The sequence below is a fragment of the Lissotriton vulgaris genome, chromosome 6 (assembly GCF_964263255.1).
Source record: "Lissotriton vulgaris chromosome 6, aLisVul1.2, whole genome shotgun sequence".
Taxonomy (NCBI): Eukaryota; Metazoa; Chordata; class Amphibia; order Caudata; family Salamandridae; genus Lissotriton; species Lissotriton vulgaris.
The window spans coordinates 697,403,223-697,416,968 of record NC_141694.1 but is presented as its reverse complement, the minus strand read 5'-3'; the positions used below and the strand labels follow the sequence as shown (position 1 = coordinate 697,416,968).

General features: G+C 49.9%; 1 protein-coding gene across 4 annotated transcripts in view; it reads left to right on the top strand.

The window, feature by feature from the left end:
- CEP57L1 (centrosomal protein 57 like 1) overlaps positions 1-13,746 on the top strand; it is a 139,877-nt gene that overhangs the window by 76,645 nt on the left and 49,486 nt on the right. For all 4 annotated transcript variants that reach the window (XM_086926677.1, XM_086926674.1, XM_086926676.1 and 1 more), the window contains one exon: positions 801-878. In XM_086926677.1, coding sequence (XP_086782803.1) covers positions 801-878 — 78 coding nt within the window. The remainder of the gene's footprint in view (positions 1-800; positions 879-13,746) is intronic.

Genomic DNA, 13,746 nt, shown 5'->3' with positions numbered 1-13,746 from the left:
GATTGTTGGTTATTGGATTAGCCTTCAAGCTCTCAAAGAAATAAATCCGTCAATTTACTTCAGTTTATTTGTGATACAGTATTAATAGGACCTAAAGTCTGGTCATTAGTTTGAGTTTCGTGCAAATTATTTTGGTAAATGGATATGCTAGAGGAGAAGATGTGTATCTGTAGGGTCTCACCCACGAGCCAGGGACTAACTAACCCATTCTATTGTCTTTAGGCGTGATCACCTCCTTGTTATCTATAGATCTCATCTCACAGCAGTGGAGACTATCATATTTAATCAAAGTCATCCCTTGGGCTGCAAAGATTACAGATTTAAAATCGGACTTTTAAATAAAGAATGTTTTGTTCTTTTAACGTAAAGGAAACCAGTAGTTTGGCAAGTTAAGTGATGATGTGTGCAGAACTGCACCTACTTTTTTAAAATTTATTTATCTATTTTAAATTTTAAAAGGCCGCTCTAGCTGGGATTCCTCACGAACACCGCCACAAGGCAAGGTGTCAAGTTCTGTTCACAACTTAAAGGCACTGTCCAAGCATTACAAAATGTTACTTGCCTTCCTCTAGGGTTCTTCTTATCAGACTTCACTGTCAGATCCTTGCCCTTGAAATACACCAAAGAAAGGCCAGGCCTTGATTTCATAGTTTATGCCGGTCTTGGGTGCTAGAATAACGCGGTTTTCTGGCTGCCATCTGCTCTTCAGTGGCTGACCACTGCGCTTCTATGGCTCTCCAACCAGGCATACAAGCGCTCTCCTATAGAGGCTGATTCAAGGGGCTTGCTTTCTTTTACAGAGCAAGATTAGTCAGTTACAGGAAAAGCTTCACGAAGAAGAACATCATCGAAAACTACTGCAACAGAAAGCGGAGCAGGTAGGTCCCGTTCTTTTTACTAAATCACTTGGTAGCAGCTCAAAGTAATTGCCTCCATGGGTTTCTGATCGTTTCGTTTTGGCTGATCTTTCCAAAAGCATGCCAATATTTTGATAGGTCCATCTACTGGTACTGACATCTTTCATTAATAATTACCTTGTGTAGTGTGAATAGCCTATGTCATCTAATTTATTTTATCCTTCTGTATTCCCATCCACCCCCCCCCCCCCCCAATCCTCTCCCCTGACACACAGTCCTTCCTGCCCCTAAGTCACTGCCTCCATAAGGCCCATCTCGGGTGCTTATTCTCAAATGGGCAAGGCACAGCAGCCTATTAGTGAACTAACCCGAATAGTGGGGAGTTCTGAAAAAATCCAGAATGGCTTTGAATTTGATGCTATGGAAACATTACATTGAATGTCAGCAGAAGGGAAAGCACATAGGCGAAGACCACGTCACCCGGACAGTTGTCTTAAGGCATTTGGCTTTGTAGAGCTTTTAGGTGCAAGTAAAGCTATCATGTGTAGATTTTCTTTAAATATACAGGCACTTAACTTGTCAAAATAACAACACTTTGATATTTTTTTCTGAAATCACGTTTCATGCATTCTCAGACATTGATGCTCATTATTTCAAATATAAAGACGAATACCTGACAGATTTGTTTTGTTCTGATACAAACATAGTTTCTTTATTTCTATTCATAAGAACAAGCAAGTATTTTAAATCAAAAGTAATTCCTATTTTTTTCTGTTTTTCATTCACTTCCCTTAGCGGAACATACAAAGTCAAGACTAGATGTATTACAGAGGTGGGGGACCTTCTTCCTCACTTGAATCATCTTCCGTTTGTTCTTTGGGATAGCCCCATGCACATGGCAATGTTGTGTAGCTGTAAAGCACAGTGGAGTGGCATAGACTGGAGTGTCATAGAATAAAGTAGAGTACAATTTGCATAGAGTGGTTTGGACAGACGTACAATGGATTGGTGGTGTATAGTGGAATGTCAAAGTGTAATAGTGAGGAGTGACGTGGAGTGTTACTTTAAAGCAACGTAGCGTGAAGTGTGTGAACGGATGTGGATGTAGTTTGGCAGTAATATACATTATGAGATGTAAATGGTAATTTTTGGTAGTGTGTGTGTACAGTGGAAGTGGTGTTAAAGTTGTAAGCACTAAATCCCAGCTCCTAACACAGTTCGCCACGCAAACTTAGCCCGAACACCTCTACACACTGTCAGGGAGCGAGAAAAAACTCTAAAGAAAAAAGAAAAATTCACAGCGAGTCTAAAAATATTAACGTGGAACGTCTCAGGCCTCAAAAAGCTGCTACTAAGCCCAGCTGCGGTGAAATTCTTGGAGGAAGCAGACATTATATGCACACAGGAAACTTGGCTGACCCAACCACTCTCGCTAAGAGGATATGCAGAATACAGTAAAGCGGCTAAAAAGACCAATATATTCGGAAGACCTTCAGGGGGGAATTGCGTTTACATAAAACACGCCCTGAACATAGAATTCAAGGAATTACACAATCAACCAGACACCCTACAGGCGGGCATTCTGAAATTCCCTCACTCCATCAACGGAATTCCACCAATATTACTAATCAACATTTACCATAACTCGCAGGAGAACACATCCAACTCGCTCACACTCGCAAATCAATTAGAAACTTTACTGCTAGGCCATCCATCATTAGACTGCATTATCCTCGGTGACTTTAACATCCATAACGTAGGGGTTTCTACCGAGCAAAATCAACATTGCGGGGGGGACCGAAGCACTGAATGATTTCTTAAAATCTTACAAACTGGCGACGGCCCACACATTGCTCTTAAAGAAGACCCCGGGAGCCTTGATCGGTCACACGTACAACAACCAAACGACGATCGATTACATCATCTTAAGCGATAAACTGCAAGACAAAATGATAAACTTCACGGTTCACCAACGCAATGACAGTGATCACGCAGCCCTAACAATTACCATGAACTTACTAGTACAATCACGATACAAGCCCACATGCGTGGGGGCATCGGACGGCCAAGAATTAATAAAGCTGCCCAGAAGAATAAAATGGGGACAGGTAGCCACAGAAACCTTTAACAACTGGGCAAACACGTGGGCAGGCTGGCCCCCGCGCAAACACAACCACGAGATAATAGCTACATGGGATGGAATCACCTCGACCCTAGCGGCAGAACTTAGGGGAGGTGGGGACAAACCAAGGGCAATCCACTGGCACCCGCCGACGGCCTTCGGTTTCAACGCAGAAATCAAAACCAGTGCAAAGGATTTAAACAAAAAACGAAAAGCCTACAGTAAACACCGTACAACCAAAAACAAAATTCAACTGCAAGAGGTCGCTAAGAGCCACTCCATAAAAGTTTGGGCTGCAAAGCGTAATCACTGCGAGGCTCAGTGGCTGAAAATGTTCGATCTGTTGAGCCCTGGGAAATCACAAGAGTTCTGGAGTTACATTAGTCGCCTTGGTCGAGGCATAAACCATAGAGAAAACTCCCTTGAGGCATCTGTCCGGGTCTGTCATCTAAAAGCGCTTTACAAGGAAGAAGGATTAACTATCCAGCCACATAATACGACCCCACAAAAAGTGACCCCGGCCTTAATTACTAATACAACACCCCCTCCCGGAAAAGCTCTAGTGTTCAAAATACTAAAAAAAATCAGAGCAAAAGGTGCTCCGGGCCCTAATGGCCTACCAGGCCACTTGTTTAAATCAAACATTGAATTCTGGTCTGAAAACTTGACCTACCTATTCTCTGACTGATGGCTGTCGGGGGCTGTGCCTGACTCATGGCGAGGCTCGCTCCTGCATCCAATTCATAAGAAAGGGACCAAATCAGACCCAACAAACTACAGCATGATCGCCCTGTTCGACATCGAGGGCAAAGCCTACGCAAGCGCAATCTTGAAAGACCTTACGGACTGGGCAAGCGAAGAAAACCTCCTGCCATTCTGTCAAACCGGCTTCAGACCTGGGTCCTCGACTATAGACAACATCACAGCACTCTCTTACCTAGTCAATCGAGCACGGCTGCGCAAAAGCCTCCCTTTGTTCGCCTGCTTCGACTATTCTGCTGCGTTCGATGGAGTAGACCGCACCATCTTATGGAGAAAGCTGGTCCATTGGAACATCGATCCCTCCCTGTTAAGAGCGATACAATCTCTGTACCAAAACACCTGGGTAAGAATCAAACTTTCAAACGATTCTGCAACTGACAAGATAGATACAAATCGCGGCTTAAAACAAGGGTGCGTGTTGGCGTCCCTACTGTTCAATTTATATACAGCAGATATGGAGACAGCCCTGCTGGGGGCTGCCCTAGCAACGCCAAAGATCGGGGCAACCAAAATATATTTCATGCAGTACGCGGATGATCTCGTAATTTTGGATCATACAAAAATAGGACTCCAAAAGACACTCACCGCCCTGGCAATATTTAACAACAAAAACAGGCTGGTAGCAAATCCGACTAAATCAAAAATAGTCATTTTTGGGCACTACCCCAAAAAAAAAAAGAGCAAAATGGAGCTTCGGCAATTTAACTTTGGACAGTACCCAGAAATACATATACTTAGGGGTCTCCTTCCATGAATCGGGGTTGTGCGGTACCCACTTAAAGAAAATACAGGGTACAGGTAAGTCCATCACCTTTGCCCTATGTAAACTACAAGCCTTCATACACAGCCCATCAGCAACGGCCATCCAAAGAGTCCTCAAGGCCAAGTTAATGCCGGCCCTTAATTACGCACAACAGGCGTACCCAGGCAAACTGAATAAGGAGCTGGAAAAAATTCATTGTGGGGCATATAAGAGACTGTACCATCTACCGAAATGTACAAGAAACACTCTAATCCGCAGGGAATTCTCCCTTAATCAACAAACTCTGGAAGAGATGGCAGCCCTAAGTAAATATTATCTCACAACAGCGGCACGCGACAACACACTGAAGGCCGTCCTGAAACACATTTTCATCGAACCTGGGAACCCCTGGTCAGCTATCATCGAAGCAGCCATGACGCAATTGAATCTGGCGATTGAGTCATGGAACCCAGACCTTGTCAACTACACGACCATCAAACACGCGATTAAAAAAGCAAGTGCGCGCATGCTCTCGGGACATGGACATGGAGTCCCTCACGAAAAGAGCCTTCCATGAGTCCCTATGCCTGCCACATACCGTGCACAATCCTCAAAACCATCTCACACAGGCCGTGGGCCTCCCAGCTCTCCACAAGATTCTTGCCTACAGACTGCACCCCCTGCCGCTGAAAGAACTATATCATCCGGAAAATGCAGGCATAGGAGCTCGGGATTGCAGACTCTGTAATTATAAACGAGAGTCATTGGCCCACTTACTATTTTGCTGCCCTGCCCTACGTGCACCCCGCACCCACTACCTTAGGCCCATTCTTAGGGACGCCGGGACACGCACAGCTAAGGAAGCAATCCATCATCTATACACCTTGAGCATAGTAAAACAGATGGCCTCATTCGGAAAATTTATACAACAGACTCAGCTCGAGCTGATAGCTGCCAAGGCCACGCAGGAATAGAGACTTCGTCGCGGGACACCTGGTGGCTCTCACAGGTCCCCGACCGCGTGCGCCCTTATGAACTATGGGAACTTCTCACAAACGCTTGTCTACAGAAATTTTGTGGTTTTAACTTTTGTAATTTTATACCTTGGTCTTAATGTAATGGTTTTAAGTAACCACACAATAAAGTTATTTATTCATTCATTCATTCATTCATTTACTGTGCTGCAATAGGTTTGTGGTACATGCAGATGAGAAGTCAGTATGTGAGTGCCTAATGGTTATGTTTAGCAAAAGTAAGAGGCAGCAATGTACTTTTTTATCACATTTTTGCTGGGTTCTTTGTTCTAAGTTAAGGTCTTTGATGTAGGTAAGTATCGGATCAAATTGTTCACTTCCTGTTACTATATGTATGGTAAAATACCAAATCTAATACTTAGCTAGATCTGTATGGCGTAACGCAGAACACAGCCAAACTGTACCTAAAAACAATATGGCTGCCTTTAACTTTTGCAAAGGCAGTCATTGGCCAATCACCGAATCACTTCTCATCGTTATGTACTGCAGTACTTTGGCGAAATACAGCAAAATTTCATGACCATCCCTTGAGAACCAATGTGACTACGTTAAAATACTTTATAACTGAAATAATACTTGCCTGGAGTACCCAAAATAGTCAGTTTAGCTATTTGCACGGTATGTACAATACAAACGTCTACGGAAAATGTGTTGATAGCAAAACTCGTTTTGTGCTCCCCCCCCCTCTTAATCCTTGCACCCCGTTGACCATTCAGTTAAACTTTGCAACCCCTGCCAGTGATGAAGGAAGAATATGTCTGCAAAGCTTTGTGGAGTTTTGTCAAACGGGTGCAAAGTTATTAATGGTGAAAAATCTGAGGAATTGCCGTCTCTGTTATCCCTAACTATAACAACAGAGTGGCTACTGCCACAAACGCACAGCCCCACCCCAAACTCCCCACCCCAACGCTGGGAAGAATTTTTTTTAACCCTCCAGCTTAGCCTTTTACCTTCAATACGCCCCTCCTAACAAATCTTCATTTAATGAGTTTTCAACTTCATCCTTGGATTCAGATTAGTGGATGCAAACCTGGACTATCTTATAATGCAATTGGGGCAAGCATAGCTAGTAACCGTACTCCTGAGGCATGCAAATGTTCCCTATTTTTTATATTTTTCCTTTATGAAAGTACCCTACAGGAAAATCTTGATACTGTTATTTGCTCCTTTGAAGAACATATGTGATAAACACAACTTTAACGTCAAATTAATCCAAACGTTTTTGAGTAGGACAGATTCTGCTGTTCAAGAAATTCCAGAAACAGCCTCCTCTATCCCTAGTGAGCACACAGCTTTTATCTCACAGGCGTTTTATCTAATAATTAATCAGAAACATAATGTGGACCACAGATCTGAAAGAGACACGTTAGTGATAGATTCCTTACCTTAGAATATCCCCAGGCGTCAGACTGGATCCGGAAACTTTTGCGTAGCAATACCCCTGCGCGCCGGTAGGCGTCGTCTGCGGCTCCGCGTCCGTCGTCGGCGTCGTGAGCGCCGGGATGACGTCGTCGGAGTACTTAGACGGCGCCCATGCGCGCTGACGTCAGTTCTTCTTTTTTCCGCGCCAGCTAGCGCAGATCCGGAAGAAGCTCTACCCCCAGTCACTTTTTGACTGAAAATTTTGATCCTTTTTGATCTTCTCTTTAGTCGACTGTCTCGACTATCGGTGCCAGGGATGCCCGGGTTCAAGCCTTGTTCGAAGTGCGGCCGACTCATGTCGGTCACGGACCCCCATCGCCGGTGCCTGAAGTGCTTAGGCCTCGACCACGACGATCGATCCTGCTCCGACTGCCGGGCCCTGACGTCGAAGGCTAGGCGGGAGCGGTCCCGCAAGCGTCTCGAGCTGAGGCAGTCGGCCCGCGCCGCTCCAGGTCCCGGTCCCGGTCCCACGGGAGGTCGAGGGACAGGTCGCGAGGTCGGAGTCATCGACGTTCCGGGAGTGGACACCGATCGTCTGGTTCCAAGTCCTCAGTTAAGAGGCATGAGAGGTCGGAGCGACACCATCGATCCTCCGACCCGCCCCGACGCTCGCACGATGCGGCCGGGGACTCGGGCGACACCGCCCACGCGGCTCCGCGGGAGTCGCAAGCGTCGCCGCCTGCCCCACACCTTCGGGTCCCCGGGCACGGCGCGTCGCAGGAGGAGGTAGAGAGGTACCTCATGGCCATGAGGGCCCTCCCTCCTCAGTCGGTTCCCGTGGCGCCTTCGGGCCGATCGGTTCCGTCTGGAGGTCCTTCCGGGTCGGGCGCTTCGGCCCCGACGACGTCGGGTGCTTCGGCCCCGGCGCCGCTGGCGACTTCGGTCCCGGCGCCGCACGACCTCGCTGGATCCGGCTCCGGATCCGGGGCCTCGCCGGTCGACCTTACGACCTCGCCGGCGCCGTCCCTTCAGGTGTCGTCCCCGGCAGCCGATGTGGTTGCCGCCCCCAATGTTTCCTACGGTCCTACTCAGGAGTCGGAAGGGCGCCGCTGGGCGCCGATTCCGTCGGCCTTTGGAGACTTTTATCTCCACGAGCAGGCCCTGGCTGTTGATCCTGGTCTCCAGGAGCCAGGTGACGAGGAGCAATGGGAGGGGTCCGAGGACCCTCTGGCACGTGATTGCCAGTCGCAGCAGGACTGAACATATGAGCTTGGGGAGGCCAGTGGTATTGACACCTCGCCAAACACTGGATTTACGTCGCCCCCGACTGTGGCTACGGAGGCGGGTTCTGCTTACAGCGTAGTGTTGACGAAGGCAGCTAAGGCCTTAAACCTTCAGCTCCCCGTCGCGGCCGTGAGGACTAATCTCCTCACCGAGGTCCTCAAACAGCAGTCAGGCTCCGCGGAGCCCCTCCTGCCGTTCAATGAGGCCTTGTGTGACGTTCTTCTGGGCACTTGGTCCAAGCCCGCCACAGGCCCCCCTGTGGACAGGAACGTGGCCAGACGCTACCGCCCGGCACCGGGCGACCCATGCTTTTTGTCCACCCATCCCACCCCCGAGAGTCTGGTCATCCAGGCCTCAAACTCCCAAACCGCATTCCCGTCGGCCCCGCCCGACAGGGAATCCAAGAGATATGAACAGTTCGGGAAGAAGGTTTTCTCGTCTGTGAGCTTAGGGCTGCGGTCTGTGAACACCGCCTGTCTCTTGGGCCGCTACACCCACACCCTGTGGGACACGGTTGCGGAGGTGCTGCCTAGATGCCTGGAGGAGGTCCAGGCTAAACTCAGCCAAGCCCTGGCGGACGGCCGAGATGCAGCACGCTTTTCTATCCGGTGTGGGCTGGATACTACGGACAACGACGGTGGCGGTTCGACGCCACGCCTGGTTGAGGTCCGCCAATTTCTCGGCCGATGTCCAGGCCACCCTCCTGGACATGCCGTTTGATGGCCGTCGCCTCTTCGGCGACAAGGCAGACCATGCGCTGGAACGTTTCAAGGACTCCAGGGCCACGGCCAAGTCCTTGGGCCTTACGGCCCCACGCCAGCAATCGGGTGCCTTTCGCTCCTTTCGTGGCCACGGAAGGGGCGCCCCACCACGTACCGTCAGCCACGCGCCGCAGAATGTACAGCAACGCGGTGGCGGACGTGGGAACCGCCGTGGCGGTGGTCGGGGACAGCGACGAGGCCAGTCCACACCTCCCTCAGCAGCCCCTGCCTCAAAACCTTCCTAGTCCGAGTTTTCAGGCCCATGTGACGCCTGTGGGAGGCAGGGTTCGCCATCACCTCTCCCACTGGCATACAGTCACTTAGGACAGGTGGGTGCTGCAAATTGTCCGAAGGGGCTTCTCCCTCCCCTTCGAGTCATCCCCTCCATCCATGCCACCTCAATGCCACCGTGTGTCGGGGGATCACTTGCAACTTCTGCGAGAGGAGGTTTCGGCCCTCTTGGCCAAGAGGGCCATCGAGCGCGTTCCTGGGCCAGAAGTAGGACGTGGTTGTTACTCCCACTACTTTCTGGTACCCAAGAAGGGCAAAGGGGGCCTACGCCCTATCTTGGATCTGCGGAACGTCAACGGCTTCCTCCGGACGGAGAAGTTCAAGATGCTCACTTTGGCTCAGGTCCTGGCTGCCCTGGACCCAGGAGACTGGATGGTAGCGTTGGACTTGCAGGACGCCTATTTCCACATCCCCGTCCTGCCGGCCCACCGGCGTTACCTGCGGTTCACGGTAGGCCAAGAGCACTTTCAGTTTACCGTGCTCCCCTTCGGCCTTACCAGCGCCCCACGGGTGTTCACGAAGGTGATGGCGGTGGTCGCAGCCCATCTGCGCAGGCAGGGGGTATCAGTCTTCCCCTACCTCGACGACTGGTTGTTGAAGGCGGGCTCGCCCCAGACAGTCGTCAGCCACCTCCAGACTACGGCCGACCTCCTGCACTTGCTGGGGTTCTCCATCAATGTGCCAAAGTCACACCTGTGTCCCTCTCAGAAGCTCCTCTTCATCGGAGCGGTTCTCGACTCGGCACAGTTTCGGGTTTACCCACCCGAGCAGCGGGTTCGGGATATTCAGGCTCTGGTTCCCATCTTCCAGCCGTTATCCCGGGTCTCGGTCAGGTTGACGCTGCGGCTTCTGGGACTGATGGCCTCCTGCATCCTTCTGGTGCGTCACGCCAGGTGGCGGATGCGGGCTCTGCAGTGGGACCTGAAGTTTCAGTGGGCCCAGCATCAGGGCAACCTGTCCGATCATGTCCTGATCTCGGAGGGCACTGCGAGACAACTGCAGTGGTGGCTCACGGACCACGACTGGGTCAGTGGCAGACCCCTCTCCCTACCCCAACCGGAGCACGTAGTTGTGACGGACGCGTCCCTCCAGGGCTGGGGAGGCCACATGGGAGAGGCGGAGATCAGAGGCCTCTGGTCTCCGGCGTAGTCCCGGCTCCATATCAACCTTCTGGAGCTGCGGGCGATTCGTCTAGCACTGAAGGCATTCCTCCCCTCTGTCCGGGGGAGCGTGGTGCAAGTGTTCACCGACAACACCACCGCCATGTGGTACTGCAACAAGCAAGGCGGGGTGGGGTCGTGGACCCTCTGCCAGGAGGCTCTGCGCCTCTGGCAGTGGCTGGAACATCAGGGCGTGACCCTGGTGGTTCAACACCTGGCAGGCTCTCTGAATGCCAGGGCGGACGAACTCAGCCGCCGGTGCATGATGGATCACGAATGGCGTCTGAACTCGGACGTGGCGCAAGGTCTCTTTCAGCAGTGGGGAGAGCCTTGGTTAGATCTATTCGCCACAGAAGAGAACGCGCAATGTCATCGGTTCTGCGCGTTGGAATTTCCAAGGCGGCACTCGCTCGGAGACGCTTTTCGTCGCGAGTGGAGCTGCGGTCTGTTGTACGCCTTTCCGCCTATACCACTTCTGCCCAGAGTGCTGAAGAAGATCAGGCGCGATCGGGCCCAGGTCATCCTTGTGGCTCCGGACTGGGCACGAAGATACTGGTATCCCGAGCTACTCAGCATGTCAGTCGATCCCCCGATTCGTCTGCCTCTTCGGGAGGACCTTCTGTCGCAGCAGCAGGGGACGGTCCTGTACCCGAACCTGTCCAGTCTCCACCTACAAGCTTGGAGATTGAGCGGCGGCAGTTGAGGCCATTTGACTTGCCTCCTGAAGTCTGTGATATCATTCTGGCAGCCAGGCGTCCCTCCACAAAGTCGGTATACGCCTGCCGGTGGAACAGGTTTGTGGCATGGTGCACAGCAAAGGCTGTGGATCCTCTCTCGGCACCCCTTTCGGAAGTGCTGCTCTTTCTTCTTTCCCTTGCCCAGCAGGGCTCTGCTCTGGGCACTCTTAAAGGGTACCTTTCTGCTCTATCAGCCTTCTTGAGGCTACCAGATCAGCCTTCTTTATTCAAGTCCCCTATTGTGAGTAGATTTCTGAAGGGCATCACGCACATGTTCCCTCCTGTTCCCTTCGTGATGCCCCAGTGGGACTTGAATCTTGTTCTCACTTATCTGATGTGTGCTCCCTTTGAGCCACTGCATAACTGTCCTCTTCGTCTCCTTACTCTAAAGACTGCCTTCCTGGTTGCCATCCCCTCTGCCAGGAGAGTGAGTGAGCTCCAGGCTCTTTCTTCTTCTCCACCTTTCCTGTCTGTTCATCCTGACAAGGTGGTGTTACGTACACGACCTTCCTTTCTGCCCAAGGTTGTTACGGCCTTCCACATCGGGCAGTCCATTACCTTGCCCACTTTCTTTCCGCCTCCGCATCCCTCGAAGGAGGAAGAGAGGCTCCACCGTCTGGATCCAAAACGTGCGCTCTCCTACTACCTAGATCGCACACGCCAATTCCGGGTGGATGACCAACTCTTTGTTGGTTATGTGGGCGCAAAGAAGGGTAAGGCTGTGCACAAGAGGACCATCTCTCGGTGGATCATCTTGTGTATCCAAGCATGTTACTCCATGGCGAGGAAGGAGCCCCCGGCTGGATTGCGGGCTCACTCCACTCGGGCCACGGCAACGACAACTGCCCTGGGCCGCGGTGTCCCCCTGCAGGACATTTGCCAGGCAGCTACGTGGGCCTCGCTGCACACGTTCGCAAGACACTACTGCCTGGACAGTCAAGTCCGGAGGGATGGCTTCTTTGGCCGTTCCGTCCTCCAGGACTTTCTGGTGTGATATTGGTTCGCAGACCCACCACCGGGGTTGGTATTGCTGGGGTATCTATTCTAAGGTAAGGAATCTATCACTAACGTGTCTCTTTCAGATGCACAAGTTACTACTTGTGTAACGATATATCTGTAAGAGACATTAGTTAGTGATAGATTCCTTACCGACCCACCCATCCTCCCCGTTCTGCGAACCGATATCTAGGGTTAAGGTCATCCCCTTTCAGGGCCCTAGTTTCATGGCACCAGTGTTAGTTCTATCATGGCTCTGCGTATCTGGCGCGGAAAAGCTGTGTGTCAGAACTGACGTCAGCGCGCATGGGCGCCGTCTAAGTACTCCGACGTCATCCCGGCGCTCACGACGCCGACGACGGACGCGGAGCCGCAGACGACGCCTACCGGCGCGCAGGGGTATTGCTACGCAAAAGTTTCCGGATCCAGTCTGACGCCTGGGGATATTCTAAGGTAAGGAATCTATCACTAACTAATGTCTCTTACAGATATATTGTTACACAAGTAGTAACTTGTGCGTTAAGTGAAGTGCGGATTCAAGCTAGAAATTCAAAGCATAAAACATGATTAGTGAAGCCTATTTAAACTAAAGCAATTAAGCTGTTGGTCCAAGAGAAACCAATGAATTCATGGGAACCAATGAGAGTGCTGGGTGTGTTGGACTCCTTAAACGTTTAGCAGATAACCTCTGAGGGTGGTTGTTCAAAAGGCAGTAGAAGCAAAAAGGATGAAAGGAAATGTAATTGACCAAAAGAGGACCAATGAGACAAAAAATATTTGCATCACCCTAAATTTACCGTTTCTATTAATGGATTTGCCTGGTGTCCAGGTAAATCTGCCTCCGGCTAAATGTGTGCAAGGCCAAAATGATCTTGTCTTGTTAATGTTACTAGTTTACATCCTCCCTGAATTTGCGTTTTCCTTTTCTTGAGGGGTTCTTAGCTCAGTTAACAGAAGCTAGTCCGATGGGCCTATTGATTATATTGATATCAATAGCTAAGCCAGTCAGTCAGTCAAATATCTTTATTTCGGTTGATTAAAACCATAAAAGCAATACACAATTCATAATTTAAAAGATCTGCACAACAAACAGAAATAAGATTACAATTAAACAAATATACACATGATTGTAGTTCCTATGTAAGTTCATTAAAAAGAAATGTTTTTTTAAATAACAATTTAAAAAGATTAGATAGAGAGAGTAGATACTAAGCAGCCTAGAGTCACTTATGGCGCCAAATCCCAGTATGTTTGGCACATTTCCCCTGAACGTATATAACAGAATGTCTGCCTTAATGATTATTTGTCTGGGAAAGTCTTATTTTATTTAATCGGGCTGCTGCAACCAAAAAGCTAGCTACACCATATGTGACCTGGACAGAGTTAAGCATTTGCAGGTGTAGGAGGGCGGGCCTCACCTGAACAAAGTTTAAGTCTTTTAAGATTGGAAACAAGAATTTTTTACGAGCCCACAAATAGCGTTCGCAGAGCATCACTAAATGAAGCGTGTCCTGTGTAGAAAAGCTATCACAGGTACAAGGTGGGATATTTTCCGGGGTCCCCCACTTTGTATAGGATCCAAGCACGAGATGTATGAGGTTGAACCTAAACCTTACTAAGAGAAAACAATGGTATGGT